The sequence below is a fragment of the Choristoneura fumiferana genome, chromosome 13 (assembly GCF_025370935.1).
Source record: "Choristoneura fumiferana chromosome 13, NRCan_CFum_1, whole genome shotgun sequence".
Classification (NCBI taxonomy): domain Eukaryota; kingdom Metazoa; phylum Arthropoda; class Insecta; order Lepidoptera; family Tortricidae; genus Choristoneura; species Choristoneura fumiferana.
The window spans coordinates 2,607,401-2,629,198 of record NC_133484.1 but is presented as its reverse complement, the minus strand read 5'-3'; the positions used below and the strand labels follow the sequence as shown (position 1 = coordinate 2,629,198).

At 36.7% G+C, this 21,798-nt stretch overlaps 1 protein-coding gene and 1 long non-coding RNA gene across 2 annotated transcripts; one reads left to right on the top strand and one right to left on the bottom strand.

Annotated features, from left to right (window-relative positions):
- Positions 1–7,414: 7,414 nt before the first annotated feature.
- Positions 7,415–17,358, bottom strand: Mpc1 (mitochondrial pyruvate carrier). Its single transcript, XM_074096006.1, has 4 exons — positions 17,258–17,358; positions 16,514–16,576; positions 16,071–16,171; positions 7,415–11,301 (listed from the first exon to the last, which is right to left on the bottom strand). The coding sequence occupies exons 2-4, from the start codon at positions 16,570–16,572 to the stop codon at positions 11,126–11,128; spliced, it is 336 nt and encodes a 111-aa protein (XP_073952107.1). The 5' UTR covers positions 16,573–16,576; positions 17,258–17,358; the 3' UTR covers positions 7,415–11,125.
- Positions 17,359–17,624: 266 nt separating this feature from the next.
- LOC141433895 (uncharacterized) lies at positions 17,625–21,277 on the top strand. Its single transcript, XR_012451980.1, has 2 exons — positions 17,625–17,872; positions 19,054–21,277. It is a non-coding gene; the product is annotated as an uncharacterized lncRNA (long non-coding RNA).
- Positions 21,278–21,798: the final 521 nt, after the last annotated feature.

Below are 21,798 nucleotides of genomic sequence, written 5' to 3'. Positions count from 1 at the left end.
TTGTGATAATTCAGTAGGAAGTTTCAGCCGTCTACGAGTTGTATTGTTTTTATTTATGACGTTAATAAAAAGTTGTTTTTGGGAGGCATATTTTGTAACTATTAACGGAATAAGGATTTGAGACGAGTGATTTGTATATACACTAGCTGCCATCTCCGGTCTCCATGGGTTTTTTAAACATTTTATTTTCATTTACTTATAGGTACTAAATTTGTTCTGAAAATTACAAAAACTAGATTTCTATCTAATTTCAAGAAAAAAGACATTGAAATGTAGAAAGCGCATTCTTCTTGCCAATGGTCTTCACAAAAACGCTACCAGACTTATAGAAAAAATTTTTCACAGCCTTTTTGCAATATTGCATAAACTTTTAAATTTACAAATATACTTAGTTGAATTACTTAAAAAAACAACGTGTTTGTAAACTGTCTCAAAAAAGGAAAAACAGAGAACAACCCCAAGGTACAATACACACTTGCACAAGGAAACAACAACACGACTCAGGAAGCGACCCGAACAGCCGTTTGACGGTATTTATCACTTCCAGAGCAAATGCGCGCCGATAAATAACTCAAAATTCGCCGGACGACGCTACAAATAAGCCGTAATGGCCTAGTTTTGTGACTTCCCGCGCTTTTTTGAAACGCTCTATGGTCCAAGTTTATTTTTCATTGAAAAAAAACTTTTTTTTTTAAGACAAACGAAAGCAGGTGCTTTGTGGTTAATCAATTCACTATACATAAAAAAAGCTTTATTGCTGAAAAACGACAACATAATCTGGGCTAATAAAAATTGTTTGTTTTAATTCGAATTTGCTAAAATCCTTGTTAGAATTGGTGCTTTCTAACTTCTAACACTAGGCTAGTGACAGTGACAGATTTTGATAAATTTGGTATGTAAAGCGCGGGTATTTTTATGGAACGTAACAGAATAAAATTAAATATATAATATAATTTTTCAGGATTTAGTTAAATATCGAAATTTCAATTCACCCGCGAAAGAGTGAAAAAAACATAATGGCAATTAAATACAGGTTTTTATTTTATTTTGAAGTAATAAAAAAGTTGGTTCTGAAGAATAATTACGTATATTACAACCGAATTTTATATATTTGCGAACACTGGACCGTATAAACGAAATTAATGTACTGGCAACCCTTAAGGGCAAGCCGGCACCGGACGGCGTCGCGTCGGCGCCGCTCACTTGACGCGCGTTCATCCGTGAATGTGTGAATGGCTTTAGCTACGCGAGGGTTATACTGCGGAGATCATAATATATTTCAGGAACTCCAAAGGTCTAGCACGGATATAAACGTAAGACATCGGTTACACGCTTTACACGCTAGTTCTGCCGTCAGTTACGTCCATAATTCTGGTAAGAATGATGAACAATGAGTATGAAATAACCTTCGCGGACTAACGAACTGCTGGCCCAGACTGATGAAAATGACCTATGCATTCAATAATATTCGTCAATATTTTTGAATGACAGATACTTAACTAAAAGTATGGATATATATATTTAATAGGAGGAATATTTAGGTACACATTAGGTACTACCTAAATAATTTTCTTCTTTTTATTAGTTCTGTACTTCTTCGGATATTTAATAGGTACAAAATTTCATCGAAATCCGTCCAGCCGTTGCAGCGTGAAGGAGTTATTTACACACAAACGCACGCACGCACTCACAAATCTTCGCATTTATAATATTTCACATTTGTCGCCTACTAGTTTGCTGCAAAAAAATAGTTTAATGCTAACCCGTGGAAACAATACAATACAATAAAAATATTCTAAATTTCATACCAAAAATCAGTACAAAAAAATCTATAATATAAACACATAAAATTCGGGGTAGACAATAGGCGGAAACTGTACCCGGAATAAAAACTATCTCCATACCAAATTTCATATAACAACTATTTAAGTGTGAAGAATGAAGAAGTAACAAATAGAAGAACAAATAGTTACTTTCCCATTCATAATAAAGTAAGAATCACCGGCAGTATAAACCCATCGTTTACTTATCAACTTGATAGACGGGAAAAACTATATTAGAGGCACGCAGATCGGTGACGCAGCCTCTTAATATGTTTGTTTTCGAATAAGAGAGTTATTTAACGGTTCAAAATGGCGGCGACGTCAGAGGTTACAAACTACCGACATTAGGGGCGGATCGGGACCATTTCCTATCCTATTATTATACCTAGTGTAAGTTTTGGACACAAAAACGATGGACTCGTTCGCGTTAAAAGATCAGTTAACTACTATGGGAATTGGCAGCGTTTCTAGTCTAGCGTAGTTCGTTTCGGTTTTGAAAACTCGCGTTGCTCGTTTGTTTAAACAGGTTTTGCAGGTAGTAGGACCTTGTGCAAGGTCCGCCCGGATTACTACCACCATCTTGCTCGCTAATCCTGCCGTGAAGCAGCAGTGCTTGCACTGTTGTGTTTCGGCGTGTAGAGTACCTAAGACAGCCGGTGAAATTACTGGCACTTGAGGTATCCCATCTTAGGCCTAGGTTGGCAACGCATCTACAATACCCCTGGTGTTGCAGATGTTATGGGCGGTGATGATCTCTTACCATCAGGAGACCCACTTGCTCGTTTGCCATCCAGTCGAATAAAAAAATAATAAAAAAACATCACCGGAACTCGTTGGGATTAACCTAATTGTAGAAGGAAAGAAAAGAAAAAACAACAACAATGACTCTTTGTTGTATCTACATTTTCTACAGTCTACACATACTAGTAGGTAAGTGTTACAGAAAACCCACAGAGGAGAGAAAAATACAGGTAAGCAATAATAAAAGAAAGAAACAAAAAAAATGTACATAGAATAGAATAGAATTGATTTATTTGGTGTTAAAAAAGTTTGTACTTGAAATCTCAATCTAAATACAACAGTAGTTAAAACAAAGCACCAAAATGGATGCCACTCAGCAAATGCCGATGTCTGAATTTTCAGTCATGGCGCTGGTTTTCAGGGCAACCAAGGATACAACAGAATAATTATAAAGCTAGACTAAACTAAACATGTGGAAAGAGATCATCATCCCAGCCTATATACGTCCCACTGCGGAGCACAGGCCTCCTCTCAGAACAAGAGGGCTTGAGCCATAGTTCCCACGCGGGCCAGTGCGGATTGGGAACTTCACACGCACCATTGAATTGCTTCGCAGTTTTGTGCAGGTTTTCTCACGATGTTTTCCTTCACAGCAAAGCTCGTGGTAAATTTCAAATGTAATTCCGCACATGAATTTGGAAAAACTCAGAGGTGCGAGCCGGGGTTTGAACCCACGACCCTCTGTTTGAGAGGCGATAGGTCAAACCACTAGGCCACCACGGCTTAGGAAAGAGATGTCACAGGTAAATTAAAAGCGCAAAAAAATAGTAGCAACTAGTACAGATCAATCAGGGTTCCAACGCAACGTCATACAAAGTGCAAGATTTGCATGAATAAAGTGAATGAGTGCGAAAAGGTCTCGAATCAGCAATCTACTGGTCTTCCTTTGGGACCATAACCATTTAGGCACTTGTATCGTAAATAACTATTATCTATACTTTAGGAAAGGAGACTAAAACCATACATTGATGAAATAAATCTGTTTAAAAAAATATGCCTCGTTGAGTTTCTTGCCGGATTCTTCTCAACAGAGGTTTTTCCGAACCGGTGGTAGATTTTTTTTTGACTTTCATAAGTGCTTGTTATTGCCTAAATTGAATATAGTTATTTGTTTCACAAAGAAGCAAAATGGTGTATTTACGGCGAGGGCGTACATTCAATCCAGAATGTAGCGAAGGAAATAAAGTAGAATCCTAAGCGTAATGAGGGATTCAAGTGTTAACGCCCAAGATGAAAATAATTTTGCTCCCGTGTGTCTCATACAACTTTTCACACCGAGCATTAAGAAACTTGAAAAAAATATATCTAAATATCATTAAAGAACAACCAGCATAGTAAATAGCGTGGCTTTACAATTATCAACTTCAAAAATTGACATTTGCAATAAAACACTTAGAAGAGCCTTGAACAGAAAAGTTGCACTTTGCTCCCTCTCGACAGGGAGGAAAAGTTACTTTTCTGAAGGAGAGGTGTGAAAAAGATATTTTTGACTTTTGACTTTTTGACCTACCTACAGACACTCTTCGTTAGTCGCTTTCTAAGCAAGTGGGTGCGATATAATTTTGAATCTATGAAAACATTGGTTTGTTTCTAAATGTGATGAAAAAATTTTATGAATCTAAACACATAACACCTAACCAACAAAAATTAGGAAAACCCCCGACATTGTCACTTCAAAGTTCAAATCTCAAAAACGGCTGAACCGATTTTGATAAAACATGTCTAAGAACTATACCTGCTTTCAAGTAAAAAACCGCATTCAAATCGGTTCACCCGTTTAAGAGCGAGACCAACACACATAGCGGTCAAACTTACAACACCCTTTTTTTGGGTCGGGGGTTAAAAATTAGATGGCCTGATGCAGGCAGGATGTTGGAGTTTCTATATTTACTCACTAGACGGCGCTCTGGGGGACGCAGTTCTAACCTAACCTACTTTTCTGTGGTTGGTTCGTGTGCGAAGTGTCATTTTAAACGAACATTTTTTTGGAATATAATATTAGACAAAAGAAAACGTTTGCGATAGTGTAAAATTATACCAAATGATAATTTGACCAAATGAATAAAATGCGAATTGTTAATATGCTAAAGATTCGTTTGGGAAATGAAACTACTGCGCTATGTTTTTTGGGAAGTGAAATTTGGCGAAAAATATTTTGCCGAAACGGCAGTACGTACACCTGCAGAAAGATCTATATTGTAGCCTCTTCCCACAGTAGTATTGTAGGCACATTCTTCCATAATAATTTTCGTAGAAATCCTAGACCGAACTTAACACACGGAGCAAAGAGCGCCGTCGTAAAATTAAAGCAAAACATCCCGCGAACTATTCTTCTCATGCTAGGTAATTGGTGCGTTTTTTGCAAAAGGTTTCGTAATAAAACGTTTTTCCACCTCTTCAGCCGCAGTTGGGAATTTAAATTCCTTGTAAATTTTCTTGTTAGCCCGGTAACTAGGGCTGGCAGCTTGCAGACATTTAAACCCCCGACGCAAAAAATGACTGTCTGTGGCACCGTAGCTCTTATACGGGTGGACCGATTTGAATGTTGTTTTTTATTTGCAATCAGGTTTTCTAGCGATGATTCTTAGACATGTTTTATCAAAATCGGTTCAGCCGTTTTTCAGATATTGAGCTTTGAAGTGACAATGTCGGGAGTTTTCCAACTTTTTGTTGGTTAGGTTATATTGGCTTTTATTTGGATGTCTGCCTTTTCTCAACTCACGTTTCCCAAATGTTTCATTTGGCAACTCAGGATTTTCTCTGAAACTATTTTTTTTTCGAACTTTCATAAAACAAGCCTATCATAACCTAGTGTGATCTATAAAAGCATAAGAAAATACACTGAGTTTTTTTTTATTTCGGAGAAAATTAAGAGTTGACAAATGAAACATTTGCCAAACAATAATTCTGCGAAGCCCTCTTGTTCTGAGAGGAGGCCTGTGCCCAGCAGTGGGACGTATATAGGCTGGGATGATGATGATGAATTCTGCGAAATGGCAGAACCCGCTCTTATTTACTTGGTAGAGTTCCGGTCCATTAGCTGTCCTAAAATCTTTATGTAGCCGTCCATTGAATAACTTTAGGCGATTATAAGCGATGTTTAGTTCCGAAGACCAGTACCACTACCATGAGTTTACAGTGACCGTACTCGATAGCGACGGCGTAAATTATTTGTAGAGGCGCTGTACAATTCTCCATACAAATAATTTGCGCCGTCGCTATCGAGTACGGTCACTGTAAACTCATGGTAGTGGCACCGGTGAGATATGATATCGTGCGACTTGGGTCGTGAATCTCACATGAGATTTTACAAATTGCGTATTGTCATCTCATCAGTGTGGCTGATGGTCCAGCGGTAGTGTTAAATTTGCAAACTGGGGCTTCAAAAGTTCAAATCTCGGTCCGACGTAAGCTTTTTATTTTTCTTTTGTTGTTTAGTTTACGTTTTACCTTTTAAGTTTTTTCATCCAAAAAAAAATCGCTATCTCTTCAGGTTATTAACTACTTATCAGTTTGAAATGTAAACTTTAGCTTTATCTACCACATTTGCTGGTGTCCTTGGAGCTTTTTATCCTAAGTGCTCAGGGTCCCCAATAGGTTAAAGGTCACCCTGATTCCTCTAGGAAAAATTCCTAGCTTTTAACCGAAGATATTTTCCCAAATAATTAATTTCCCTTCTCCCTAACACTTTTGTCCTTCCTTTTTTTCCGAACAAAACGGACTACGCAACACTGTGGTTGCTCGATATTTTTATGGCACGGTTTTAAAGTGTATCAAATATGATTTTAATCTAAACTTTGTTTTCACGCCCGTAATAACAGACTTTGAAAGCCACACTTAAGAACCTCACGCAACAGTGGCGCCATCTAGGAAGACAAAAAAATAGCCCATTGAGAAATGAATTACATAATCGGGAAAAATATTTTCGGCTAAAAATAGAGAACTACTCTAGGTATTTCATGAAAGTAGCAACCCTACTTATTCCCGGTTTAGGAATGCTAACACAAAGACGGGTTAGTTTTAATTAAATCCAAACTATCCTGGTATTATCCTTGCATTAGTGTTTGCTGCCGAGTGTAGATTATCCTCATTCGATGATATTTTCGTATAGAATTTATAACACTAGTTTATTGAATCAAGCTTCGCGGAGGTCCATATCGAAGGGGCGGAATTATCATAGCAAAAATCAAATGTCAAGAGGGATTGACCATTTTATGATTTAAACTAGCATTTGCCCGCGACTTCGCCCGCGTGGAATTCGGTTATCGGGCGCTGGTCCCTCGGGAACTGCATTTTTCCGGGATAAAAAGTAACCTATGTCACTCTCTCGCCCATGAACTATCTCTATGCCAAAAATCAAGTCGATCCGTCGCTCCGTTTCGACTTGAAAGACGGACAAACATACACACTTTCACATTGATAATATTAGTATGGATCCGGGTTGTCTAAAATATTGTATCGAAATCTATATCTGTACTAATTATATTTTCTTCATCTTGTCTGTAGTAACAAAGAATCGTCATTATTTTATCTACCTACATTATCACCACTGAAACTAAGAGAATAATTAAAAATTACTGGAATAGTCGATAAAACAATTATCAATCCCTCTGGACATTTGATTTTTGCTATGAGAATTGGGCCCCTTATGACAATGAACTGCCTATTAATAATTACTTTGCTCAGGCAAAATATCGTTAGATGGCGCTTGAGGTCTGTTTGTTGTGTATTGACGATATCCGAATTTATTGTTTTGGCTTGAAGAAACAAGGTCAAATAAAACCAAAGTCAACAGATCAACAATAATATATTCGATATTCAATAAATTATCAAAAAATATACCCTTCATTATATGAACGTAACACTTCAACTACCTACGTACCTATATTTATTTTGATGTGAGGCGGGTCGTGCCAGTTAACTTAGCGCTTGTTTCACCACTTTATAATAAGCTCCTGTTATTTTACGTGACAGATATCTGTGATGCCGTCTCAGTTTAAACGAACGAACTAAACAGAGACGGCATCAGACATGTCACGTGCAAAGGAAGTTATCAGAAAGTCATGAAAAAAGTCCTCGAATTACCTAAATTATCAAAGCGATAAATAAGAATAAAAAGACAACTGCTTGCTTATTACGATAGTTGGCTTACAGACATCGTCATCTATGTACCTTACGGCTTAATGTTGATGCTTACTGAAAATCCAATTCTTCAATAGCGAAATATCGCTAGATGGCGCTAGTATCGCGAGGCCCGTTTGACGTTACGGTGTTGGTTGCAATGAGGGCTATCGTTTTTTGTCTCACTAGATGGCGCACTGTTGCGTGAGGTTTTTAAGTATGGCTTTCAAAGTCTGTTATTACGGGCGTGAAAACAAAGTTTAGATTAAAATCATATTTAATACACCTTAAAACCGTACCATAAAAATATCGAGCATGCCACAGTGTTGCATAGTCCCCGTTTTGTTCGGAAAAAAGGGAGGACAAAGGTTTCCGAAAGACAAAACTGTCTCGAAACACAGACATTCATTGCCCCGGAACGCATATTTGCCATAATTAATTTCAGATATTGCAAAATATTCACAAAATTATTCTAATTATAAATAAACCCGCATAGCTCACGCAAAAACTATGAGATTTGACATTTCGGAGACCTCACGCTACACTAGCGCCTCTAGCGGCGAATTCATTCGCGATAGCCCTCATTGGCTCATTTTGTTATTTAACCAATCACAAACGCGACGTAAATGTCAAAGTTGACAAACGGAGCTCACTATACTAGCGCCATCTAGCCTGTCGTAGAAACCTTCATTCGCGGAACGAACTATCAAAGACTAGGGCCAACGCCTAAAAAAAGTTAGCGGTCGATACGCGAGTATTTGAGTGTTTTTTCTATCGAAAAGAAAAAGAATTACTACCTTTACATATAACAGAGTTACAAAGGTTTCAATTTCAAGATTAGACAGAGAAAGAGATACTAGCACGTGACGTCTCACGCAAGTACAATCATACTTGTTGCATAGGGAACAGTGTTTTAGAGACAGACAGTTATAAAGATTATTAAAAAAATCACTATAAGTTAAATTTTCAACCGATTTTCTTTTCATTCGCTAAACATTTGGCCATTTATTTACATTTTCATAACAGTAAATAGCATATGGTTAATAAAGGAGTTGTTAAATAGATTATTTGGTTATTTTGCTCGTGATGCGTTTGAGACGATTAATGTAGTCGTAAAATTAAAGTTAGGGCTTAGTAAGCAGTTGTCTTCCATTCTAATACAATCTTCACCAAACTTTGTCGTTGTCAAAAAAAATAATACACAGAAATTGAGTAGCACATTGCCTCCTTTTGTGAGCTGGATAAAATTCTTCTAATATAAAACAATTTTATTTACAGTATTTCTCTACGTATTTATATTTGTACATAAACATAACCCTCCTTCTGAAGTTAATCCCTTGTTCAAAAAAGCCTTATCTCTTTTTCTGTCACATTGACATTTGACTTTGTTAGACGCAGATAAAACATAATTTTACCACGTTGCAACTTTTATTGAAAAGTTAGTCTAGTTTATTAATTTAAATAGTTTTGTTCTAGGGGTTAATGTGACAAATTGTACGAAGTGCGTGTTAGAAAAAGATATAAACTTTATTTGAATTAGGGACTCAGAGAATATGCGCTATGCGTCATTACTTCATTCGAAGGTTCACTGGAAGAAAGCCCTTAAAAGGGGGTAACTTGGCATTTTATTCGTACCAATTCGTACCAATCATTGTGCTGGACTCTTTTAATAACTGCCTGTGCCCTATTTCACGAAGCTACAAGTTACAATTTACAAGCGGTAGTATTTGTTTAACAGTATGCGTTGAAAAGAGATTACCGCTTGTAAATTGTAACTTGTAGCTTTGTGAAATTGGGCCCTGGTCATTTTTAACGCGTCCATCTACTTTTCATTGATTGTACTAATGTAAAAATACAATAAAAAACAACAGTACCTATTTACAAATCTCAATTCAGATGTACAAGGAATAAAACAAAAATAAACTTTAAAAAATGGGCTGTCTAAAACTTCAATAAAACCTTGTAAACGTGAATCATAAAATAAAATCTAATTTTCATAAACCGAACAGCCTCCTCGTGTGTGTAATGTCTCTACGTCGACATTGGCAAAATATGTCTTGCTAAAACGGCAAGAGTGAAAGCCATTAAAGAAAAAAAACTACAAATCCAGCAAAATTGACACCCGTCATCTATCGAGGCTACTTCGAGTTACCAAGACTTGTCGCTAGCAAACTCGGCTTGAGTTTGACAACGGCTACATGTGACGACAGAGCCGGATTGAGGGAGGGCCCTGGCTGAGGTCACAAGAGGAGCCACAATAAAGGTAAAAAAAAGTTTTTTCCTTTACAAACAGTCTTTTCGCCTCAGGGATTCCATTCCTACGTTGCCCCAGGACATCTAGACCTCTAAATCCGGCCCTGCGTGAGCATGCTTGTCCAGTACCTATTCATCTTAGACTTGAAGACGATTAGATAAAAGTTCTGATTGTATTTTATTAAAGAAACTAGCTGCATAGAGCATCGCTTACTTTTTCTCGTTTTAACACTCAGCGTATCTCTTTCACATTACTCAACATAGAAAGAGACATAGCGACAAAGCCCAGCCACATCGTACAGTCAACGGCAATAATATCGGATATAACAACAGCACAGTTACAGTTACAGTTTGGCGAGTAACACTAAATGTAATAATTAATTGTTTTTAAGTTAAATAAATAAATAAAAAAAACTCAAAACACCACGGCTTTACGATTAGTAAGATATTTATGAGTAATTTTCAGGGTCCCACGCCTGAAAAGGAAAGAAACCCTTATAACAGTACTATTCAACCTAGTGGTCTTAAATTAATATAAATCTACTGCTGAGTATTGTAAATAAGTTTTAACAGGCTTACAGTCCCGAAGCAATGCCAGCCTACTTTCGACACATCCCTTAGTATTAAGATACATGGCAATGGGGAGCGCCAAAGTTCGCATACTCTTCGCTAGTCATATCGTAATTTTTGTCCGAATCATCGTTTGTCATAATTTTTTTCCCACTGAAACCTTACAGTTTTCTGAAATTTTTAAATGGTCATCCTATAGAAAACTATAGGTTAGGTTTGTTTTATAACAATTCTGAACAATTAAAGAATTCAGAAAAAAAAAAATTATGACAAACGATCGTTCTGACAAACATTACATTCGGACTTCCAATATGTATGCGAGCCGATATGGACCCATGGCAATGACCATGAGGCACATGTGCCGCATGGACGTGCCAGTGAAACCACGCATGAGGCATCGGACTGTGAACCTGTTAATTTGTACGAAACAGTCATCCATATAACACGATATTATTGCCGCCAGTAATCAAACTGATAATAAAGGTCTATTAGCTATAACAAAACTGACACGAAACGCTTAATTCGGCTAAGATCACTAAATCATTTTAAATCGAGGATTATTTCGCTTCGACAGCCTTTTCCTTGTTGCCCCCTAGATAGTGGTAGTTAACGAACCGGGCCCCCTGCGTCAGTTGCGCGCATTCGTTGGTGAAGTGGCAAGCGAAAAGCAGCATATTCCGAGGCTGAACCTTCCAGGCGAATCTCATAAACATGAGCGAGTAGAGTGAGAGAGCTGTGGACAAGGATTGGAATGAGAAAGCTAATTACTGTTTAGAGCGGTTGCGCACTACGCGTGAGAATACCGTCCAGAGTAGTCGTAAAACAGTCGTAGTTTACAGTCATCGCCGAGACAGCAATAGACAAGGTTCTGGCAAAATATGGTAGGACATATAACAGATTTCATCCAAATACGAAGAAGACCAATGCCGGCTACAAGGCCACTGCTGAGTTGGGACTATTTCGTGTAAATCTGTTTGCTTCTGAGCTCATCTTTGTTACAAATAAATGTTTTTCCTTCTTTCGTTAACAAACACACACCCACAAACTTTCGCATCTTTATAGTATAGTAGAAAATAAAAAGTTTCACAGGTTTGAACATGACATATGCCTGTACTAGCGACGCGCCCCAGCTTCAGCTAATGTGAAGTGCTTTTGATTAGAGACCTTTTTTTTCAAAATTCTCGGTCACTAGTTTCTGTATCTGTATATGTTATCTGTGCTCGGAACGGTTACGTAATGTAAAGAATGTGAAAAAAAAAAACAAGAAATAAATTGTTTATATGATTAGGTACTTTGAATAATACAGTAGGAACAAATATGAGTTTTAGTAAAAACCTGAATGATTCAAAAGGAAAACCTCGTCCATTATATTTATCATGAAACCATGACGGTAAATTATGCTAGGTAGTTATTTGTGTTAAAAACCATGAATAACTTTAAATTACATTTATAATTGTGATTAAAATAAATACAACAATAAATTAAAGCACTTAACAGGTTCACAGTACCAAAGCAATGCGCCGGCTTTCTTTCGACACGTCCCCATAGTAACAATGACTAAACGCTCACAAAGATTCGTATTAAGTAACGTCATTGCCATGAGGCACATGTGCCTCATCGGACTGTGAACCTGTCAGTTTCTTTAAACCACAAGACTATACGTAACCGTCAAACACAATAACTTGACTTTTAATGCATGACATGACGAATAATTTCAAAGTAAGACTATCTCCTAACCCAAATTATAAATAGCGTGTTCTAAACATTCAGTAGTAGATTATTTGATACACTATCTTTATAAGGGTATTATTTAGATATTCGCTAGTAAAATTAGTTTATCTTTACAACTGACTGTTAAGCAGATCATAGTCATTCAGATAGCGTGTGAAATGCAAATCTAAAATGGTGTATTATCTATGTATGGTTTTGGCTCTTACGCCGTTTTGGATTAGCCGAGGTAGCCGCAATACTTGTATTGTTTATCAGAGTCTTTGATTGATGATTATGAGTTTATTATACAGCTTAAGTGGCTACAGAGTTGAAGAAGGATTTTTCGTAATGTTTTTAACTGAAGAAGTCGAAAGAAAAAATTATTTCTGAAGTATCCGATCGAGTTTAAAGTTAGGTTTACCCTTTCTACATTGTTGCTCACTTCATCGTGGAACTCGTGTATAAAATTTGTAGAAGGAAGGTATACAGTGACACAAGGTACTAAAGTGTAAAGAAACCTTTTACCTGGACTGACTGAACAGGAAAAATCGGAATCCTTGTAGGATCACTTTGTTGTCCGTTTGTCTGTATGTGTACCCTTCTGGCAAGACCCTTTTTTTTCGAGAACGGGTACGAGTATCAAGCTAATATTAATATCATATACTCAAACTGCCTCGAAGCAGTAAAAAAAATTTTTTTTCAACGAAATCAGTTCGATTATCAGAAAATATTGAATATATAATAAAGATAAAATAATAGCCAGTTAAAAATCCGTACGAATAAGTTAAGATTTATTTGTTATATTGGTCTACACGAAGTGGTTTGCTTCATCCTTCACAATGCGAACTGCTATGGAATGGAATTCGCTCCCGTCGTCTGTATTTTCGGCCAAATACAATCTAGGGTCGCGGGTAGGGTTAAGGTCGCGGATGAGCAAAGAAATTCTTTTAGTTAATTTACAATCTAGGGCTCTTCAAGGCTAGAGTGAATAGGCTGTTACTGAACCAGTGAGATAAACCTTTGGCCTCATCTGCACTTTGCCTACATCTGGTGAGATAGGGGTATATAGGAATAACCGAATATTCAAAATGAAATTATTTAATATAAGCATTATAGCAATTGTTGTTATGACAAATGAATGTTATATTATTTAAAGCTTATGCTCGGTAATAATATTAAATCCGTTTTTATGCTAAATGAACATTATGATTCTTGAACGTAGTAAAATGAAATTATGCTAAAAGTTTTTATGACGATTGAACGGCACCCAATATCGATAGATGGCGGTAGTAACGGTAGGTCCGTTTAACGTTAGTCTGGCTTGCGATTGGCTCATTTAGTTATTTAACCAATCACGAGCGCGACGCAAATGTCAAACGACCTCACGATACTGACGCCATCTATCGACATTTTGCCTCTCCAAACCCCTCATTTCAAGATGTATGACGACTTTATACCATTACAAACAAATATGTCATAGTACATTATAATCTGTAATATATTGTGTACTTGTTATGATGTGTTTAAATACTAGTCTCAGTTATCTCCTCACTCCATAGGCATAAAATTATACTTGTTCAATATTTGATACTTTAATTGCGCAACAATTCATATACTTATACTTACTGTGTGTTTGTGTGTTTGTCCGTCTTTCACGCCGTAACGGAGCGGCGGATCGACGTGATTTTTGGCATAGAGATAGTTTATGGGCCCGAGAGTGACATAGGCTACTTTTTATCCCGGAAAATGCACAGTTCCCGAGGGAACAGCGCGCGATAACCGAATACCACGCCGGCGGAGCCGCGGGCAAAAGCTAGTTATAATATAAATAAACCTTAATTGATAAAATGACATAATTGTAATAATGAGATAACATACTTTATCATAACAATCTGGCACTCACATTTTTTGTCTATGCATGTTACCTAAACATTATGCCACATTTATAAGAAGCTGAAAAAGCTAAGAATTTGTGTCTATAAACCATAGCTAGAAAACCTGCTTTTAAATAAAAAAACTACCTATGTCCTTCCCCGGGACTCACACTATCTGTGTACCGAATTTCATAATATAAATCGGTTCAGCGGTTTTGACGTGATAGAGTAACAAACAAACAGACTTACAAACTTTCGCATTTATAATATTAGTAGGATGACAATTTCAGGAATTGACAAAAAGGACCGTACCATATTGATAGGAGATAAGATCCATTGCGTTTTAAACTTTCGTGATTTTCACTCATAGTTAAAATACCACAAACGGGTATCGGGGCTTATCACCGATGAGTGCCAGCACTTTTCGTGATCAAGTGTGGGTAGTTCGAAGGACTTGCGCTGCTAGGCAGACTTGACACTTTAGTCTACTTGTGACCACAGCCACTGTAATGTGGTCGAAACGTCGAGGTAAATATCACTCGTGTGTTTTATATGTTGTCCCGTTTGTGGTATTTTGACTATAAGATCCATTGCTTCACAACACTGATAACTCTTGGAGTTGGCACTTTGAACTTTGACATTTAAAGCCCAATAAAAGATAAAATGAGAATCCTAAGACAGATCAATAATATGAGTATATCTATAAACTTCCAAGCAATTTGAAATTAAATAATTGCTCGCAAAATTGGCACTATGAGATCTGCTGAATTTTAATTTATAAGTGGAGATTAACTTTGGTTATTTGTATAAATAAATAAATATCATGGTACACTTGACACCAATTAAATAGACCTAATTTATTGAATCAGGCGTTACTTTGCGGAGGTCCATATCAATGAACTAAAAGAATTTCCTTGCTCACCCGCGACCTTACGATAGCTAAGCTTATGCAAAATATGCGTGTTCATGCAGTTCCTCCACCTCCACACTGTAAGAACACACACAAATCACACAAACCCATCTATCACCATATCATGGTGATAGATGGGTTTGTGTGATTTGTGTGTATCATGGTGATAGATGGGTTTGTGTGATTTGTGTGTGTTCTTACAGTGTGGAGGTGGAGGAACTGCATGAACACGCATATTTTGCATAAGCTTAGCTATCGTAAGGTCGCGGGTGAGCAAGGAAATTCTTTTAGTTCATTAAATAGACCTAGTCTCAAAGTAAGCAAAGCTTGTTATGGGTACTAGCCAATGGATAAACATAAGTACTTAAATAAATAGATATTAAACTTCCAAGATTTGAGAACAAACATTCATATTTTTATACATAATTGCCCCAACAGGGGATTAAGCCAGAGACCTCCAGTTTTGTAAACAGATTCTCCAACCACTGGACTATCTGGTCATCAAAATGATATGATATGATACTTGAGTATTTCTCAAAAAGTTATCCATTTTCAGATGTCCACTTATAAAAATAATATATATTTCCTGATGCTGTTCCAACACAAAAAATAAGTAATATGGTGTTTAAGTACATACAAAACCTTGTGGTAAAGGTGATAAACAGTCAGATAATCTTTGTTGTTGGATCCAATAGAAAGTATTGATGTAGTTACAAAATTACGATTTTTTCCTCACGAGGTTTCGTGACGTTTTCCTGACGTCAAGAAATTTTGGATGTTTTATGCAGTTTATGTTTTATGATCTCGTCCTTAGTGTTCATAATTACTTGACAAACTGATTTCTTGACAATTTAATTACGGGACAACTTTTTGAAAAATACTCACTTGACCAAATATAAGTACCTTACCTACCTGCACATTATAACCCTTTTATTGACTCCCATCATGCACTTTATTTTCAGTTATAAATTTTGTTAATAAAAATGATAAAATGTAATTGTTTCTTACCAAAAGTCATTTTGCCACTAATAAAACTAGGGTCCTTCCTTGTGTCTGCTATAGCCGCTAGTGGTATTCCCCAATTGGCTACAGGGCCCCAGAAATGAGTGCTGAAACCATTTTAAATAAACTGAGTCAATAAGATGTACATAAATTAAAATAGCTAGTTAACATTTACCATTTTTCAAATTTAAAGTTCAAGATTATTTCAAGTTCAAGTTTAGAATTAATAATTGTAATACTAAAAACACTTAATTACTAACCTTACTTTGACCTCCTGAAGCCCACCATATAAATATTTTGAAAAAAATTGACAAAGCAGTGTAAAAATAGAAAAACAAAAGAATTTTTACTTTGTTACATTGTCATAGATTCCTAATTCCCTTGAATTTATTATGTACATTCTATTGCACATCGGGTGGCACGAGGTTAATGGATGTTAAAACGCTTACCTCATTAAATACTCCCTGAACTCTTTGCTCCTAAGCGAATTTAGTAATTTTGACGCCATTTTTCTGTAAGAGAAAAAAAAATGTAAATTTTAAGTACCTATTATCTTTTTTACCTGACTGCGAAGAAGGAGGGTTATGTGTTTGACCTGTATGTAGGTAGTAGGTATGTATGTATGTATGTCTATTCCTATGTCCTCTCGTAACTACTCAACGGCTGAACCGATTTTGATAAATGATACGTCATTGGATTCGTCTTGATGACGCGAGTGACACTGGGTAAGTATATGAAATTCTTGAAAAGTCAAAATGGCGGATTTTTGGCGCCAAATTGTGTTCAAAAATTTTTTTGCCTATTAAATGTCCCGCTGTTGGGCTAAGATCTCCCAATCTTTCCGCCACTCGTCTGTCGAGTGAATTTTTTTGCGTTACAAAATTGTGATAAAATCCATTTTTCTAGTTTTGAAGTACCTAATTGATACATTTGACCACGTAGTTAACAATTATTAGGCTTGGGCGACGTAATTCTAGAAGTTTTGTTATATTGAAGTAAAAATAAACGGCCGGGCTTGCATAACAGGTTAGATACATAAATATTCCGCTAACACACGCAGCGTTATGATAATTTTCATTGAATTAATTACGTATTCCATTATTTTAAAACATGTCAAGGTTACACAACAAGTGCAAAAGGAGCACGAATTCTATGAATGAAGGTATAAAATATTCCAAATGGCATTTGCTTACCTGACTTTTTTACTTAATAATTATTTAATCTAAATAATTTCCGGACCAAGTTGAATCGTCCTTCTCCAGCCAGACGAGACGATACCACCGTCAAGTCAATGTCACTGTCACGTCAAACGCTGATAAAATTTCATGATAACGGTGAACACTCCGATTCACGCACGACGTTACATTGTATCTAAACGTTTATTTGAAAAAGAACGTGGAAAAAGGTTTCGTAAGTCAATAAAGAGACAATGTTTGTTTACGTTTATTTTGTATGCGATTATTTCCTCAAATAATAAAATCGCAATCATTATTCTGAACTGTGAAGTGGAAAACTATTTGTTGCGTGAATTTTAACGACGTTTGACAGCACTGCATCGTCAAAATTCAAAAAAATAAATAAACCTCAATACCTATGTAGCCAAAATAAAATTCAAATAAATTAAAATTAAGTCTAAAATGCTATTCAAATAATGTTAAACAGCTCATTATGGGCTGGTTCCGCATACTGGTCATACTTTACATCCTTGTTTACATCACTGTTTACTTCGCATTAGTCGGAGCCCTCGTATACGTCAGAAGTATTGTGTTGCGGAGCGACAAGTACGTGGATTTAATTGAATACGAAAGGTATTTTTTTAACATAATATAGCTATGTTGTAATTACGACCAGTAAAGATTGCATGCAGCTTTGGTTCAGTAAAATGTATCGCGCGGTAGACATGTTCGATTTTGACGCTGTGTTTAAAAACGGCGCCAAATATAAGTACATAACCTAATAAAAAAATGGCATTTGCACTGTGCATTTGTCGCTAGCTAGCTGGTATATTATTTTCATCACGCACGACGGCACCAACATCGAAAACTAACTGAACATACTTACTGTACAAGACTAAAAAATGAGGTTTACCTCCGCGCGGCCCTGGGCAAGGGGCGCCATTTTCTAGTTTCCTGGACAAAATAGAATTTTGATGGTGTTTTGTGAGGCGCGGAAGCGGCATAGACAATCTCACTCTACCTAAGGCTGCGATGCCCCCAGAGATGTGCGAGGATGTGTTGCGAGGAATGTGCTTGTCATGAACCAATAGATCGCTTCATTCGGGCGACACTCTTTCCCGGTCCGGATAACACCGACATGGAAATACCGGCCCTGTTTTTTGTGTACACGCCCATAGAAACTGACAGGAGCTGCTATGGGCCTGTACACGAAAAACAGGGTTGGTATTTCCATGTCGGTATTATCCGGGCCGGGAAAATGTCACCCGCTTCATTCAACTAGGTAGTTACCCTCGTACAGCACAGCTCGTTTCTATTGGTTCACGGGAAACACATTCCTCACACATATCTGGTTGAAACGCAGCTAATCAAACGCTACTGCCCTTTCGCATAATTATTGTTGGCCAATATGTTTAATTTGGCAAATATTTCATTTCCCAGCTGTCAAATTTCTCCGAAACCCAAAAACTTTTCTCACGCACTGTATTTTCTTATGGTTTTATAGAGCACAGTAGGTTGGGTTTGTTTTATGAAAGTTCCGAAAATAATATGGTTTCAGAGGAAATCATGACTTGGGAAATGAAACGTCTGGGAAAAAATAATTGTGCGAAACGGCAGAGAACCCAAGCCCTTTGCTCTATTAGGTACAGTCAAGGGCATACATTTATATACGTTACCAAGACGTCAAAAATATTTGTGCACCTTTATGCCACTAACCATAAGGTCGATATACCTATAGGTACATATATTTGACGCTGTTTATATATTTTTACCCTCGACTGTATAACTTTTAAAGTTTAAAATATTCTTTCCAGCCAAACAGACGAAATCTACTCGCCGGACTAAATCAAGGACAAGATAATAATATGAGTAAGTCAGGATCAAAGGGGAAAGGCAACTCAGATTCAAACGATGGATGCACAGGCATATGTAGACGGCATATAATAGAAATCAGTATAAAATACAACAAGAAACAAATTAATACTAGTTTCGACCTGCTTTTCTTGGTTGCTGTTATGCTTATAATACTTGGTATTACGCATTGCTTTAATTGCTATAAAGAACAAACCCAGGCTGCTAATGAGTCTGCTAACGGGTCGCTTGGCAGAGGCAGGCGCGATTGTTAGCCTGAGCATTGAAAACTGCTAAAAACTCTCAAAAAATATGAAAAATTGTTTACAAAGCATTATGTTTATTGAGTTTCAGCAATGTCAACATCAATTAAATACATCATTCATATAAGTAAAGAAAAGATTGAAATAATATGAAATTAGTCCTGAGCTATTACAAATCAATAAAAATGTTATTTTGGTATTTTTTTCATACTCCTATACATATCATCTTATCCTGTAATTTTCTCTTGCGTTTTATAGCAGTGAAACTCAAAAATGAAAGCTCGTGTCAAACTTGTTCAGATATTTAAAAAAAAGTCATATTTGGATCCTTTTTAGGTCTTTCATTTAAATAAGTACAAAATCATGCGTGATGTACGTATTTCTTTGATGCAGACAGTGTTTAAACAAAATAGAGCAGAATGAAACAAAAATATTGTAACTTAATATACGTTTATGCGCTACAAAACTTGTTCTTACTTCTAACAAAAGCACAATTCACAACTTTTCTGTTTATAACTTTCATAATTATCATTATCATACATTTTGGAATATTAATAATTCATTTTGTTGGACTGGCATGCCCAAAACGTACAGGTTATTCGCCAAGTTGATAAAAAAACAGGGGTTCCAAATTCGATCCGCCAATATTTTTACCGACAACACGCGAACAACTAACCATCACACTCGAAGCCCATTTTAGAACGAAATGGCAATATGACCGCCGCGTCCGCAGCGTTGACGGCCACACGCTTGACAAGGACTGAATGCCTGGTACCACGAAACGCAGTTCACACCCTGACAAGCGACGCCCGTCATACAGTTTGCGATAATATAGAGTCTGTATTTGATTTAGTTTCGGTTTCGATAGACATCTCTGAAATGGGTTGGTATCACTTCGTCTAAAAACCAGCTGGTCTTCGTGACAAGTGGTCCAAGTAGCAAGTGGTCTAAAAAGTTCCTGAAATGTCTAGTCGGTCTCCATTCATCGTTCATTCTGTGAACCAAAGTCGACGGAGCTCCGCGCGGAGCTCCTATTCCGCGTGGCTGAGGCGCTTTGTATGTTTTTCCAAGTTTCCGACACGAAGAGGTTAGGACGAATTGCTTTTTAGACCACCTTGCTACTTAGACCAGCTGCTTTTTTAGACGAAGTAATACTACTATGCCCCTGATGTAAAGTTACGGTTTCGATTTATGTTTCGACTGGAAAATACTAATTTCGGTCAGAAAATAGTCGTTATAACCGAAAAACTACCAATCTACACAGTCTTCTAAAATTAATTATAAGGCAATTCAATTACAAAATATTGTATTTTTGCTTCAACTTTACAAGTTCATTTTCTTATTACAAGTGGAAAAATCTTGTGTCTACATTACATATATTCTATAGTATTATATATAAATGAATTGAGATTCACTAACAATTCAGTCTCTAATATGGACGGCACATAATCGCAGATTATAAAAAAAAATTGCTTACTTGTCAAAGTCTTTGTCTACTAATAGTAACATAATAAAAGAAGGTGCAAGTTACATAGTAAGAGAATGTAGATCAAAGGTTACATAAAAAAAAAATATTTAATAGGCTCTTAAAACTAAGTCAAGTACAATAAAGATTTGTATAAAAAAGGGTAAAACTTAAGTAAAAAACATCAGGTATATTTGTCAATATAGTTTACAGTTCAATCTTAAAAAAAAAAAATTACTGTCTAATATCATTTGTTTAATTACGAGATTGCTTGACAATGAGGGTTTTATGACATGCTTGTTGGCGGTAGTATCGTCAGGTTCGTTTGACAAACTTTGACATTAGCGTCGCATCTGATTGGTTGAATAACCAAATGAGCCAATCGCAAGCAAGACCGTAACTTGCAAATACAAACTGAAATATAGATGCACAGAAAAAGCAGAAAAATAAGACAATCACTGGGAATCGAACCCAGGTCCTCGGTATTCCGTACCGCGTGCTATACCGCTACACCACTGATGGTCAACGGTACCGACACGAATTTCCCCTATGCACCTCATATCTCAGCTTGTTTGTTTCTTATTTAGCCACTTAAGCAGTGACGCTAGCGACATCTATGCCGTAGCCCTCATCGAGAAACTTTTTCGGCACTCCATTGGAACTAACCGCTCACCCGGACAAGAGATATCGTTACTAAGCATTGATGGTCTTATTTTTCTGGTTTTTCTGTGCATCTATATTTCAGTTTGTATTTTCAATTTAGGTTTTACGGGATGACCGTAAAAGTAAAAATTTGGAATTGAAATAAAAAATACAAAAAGATTCCAAAAAACCAATCTTAAGACCGTAACGTCAAAAGGACCTCTCGATACAAGCGTCATCTAGCGACATATCACCTGTCAAGATTATACACTATCGAACCAACTGAATCGTGATGTACTGTCTGTGATCACTGCAACTGTCACAGAAAATGTCATAGC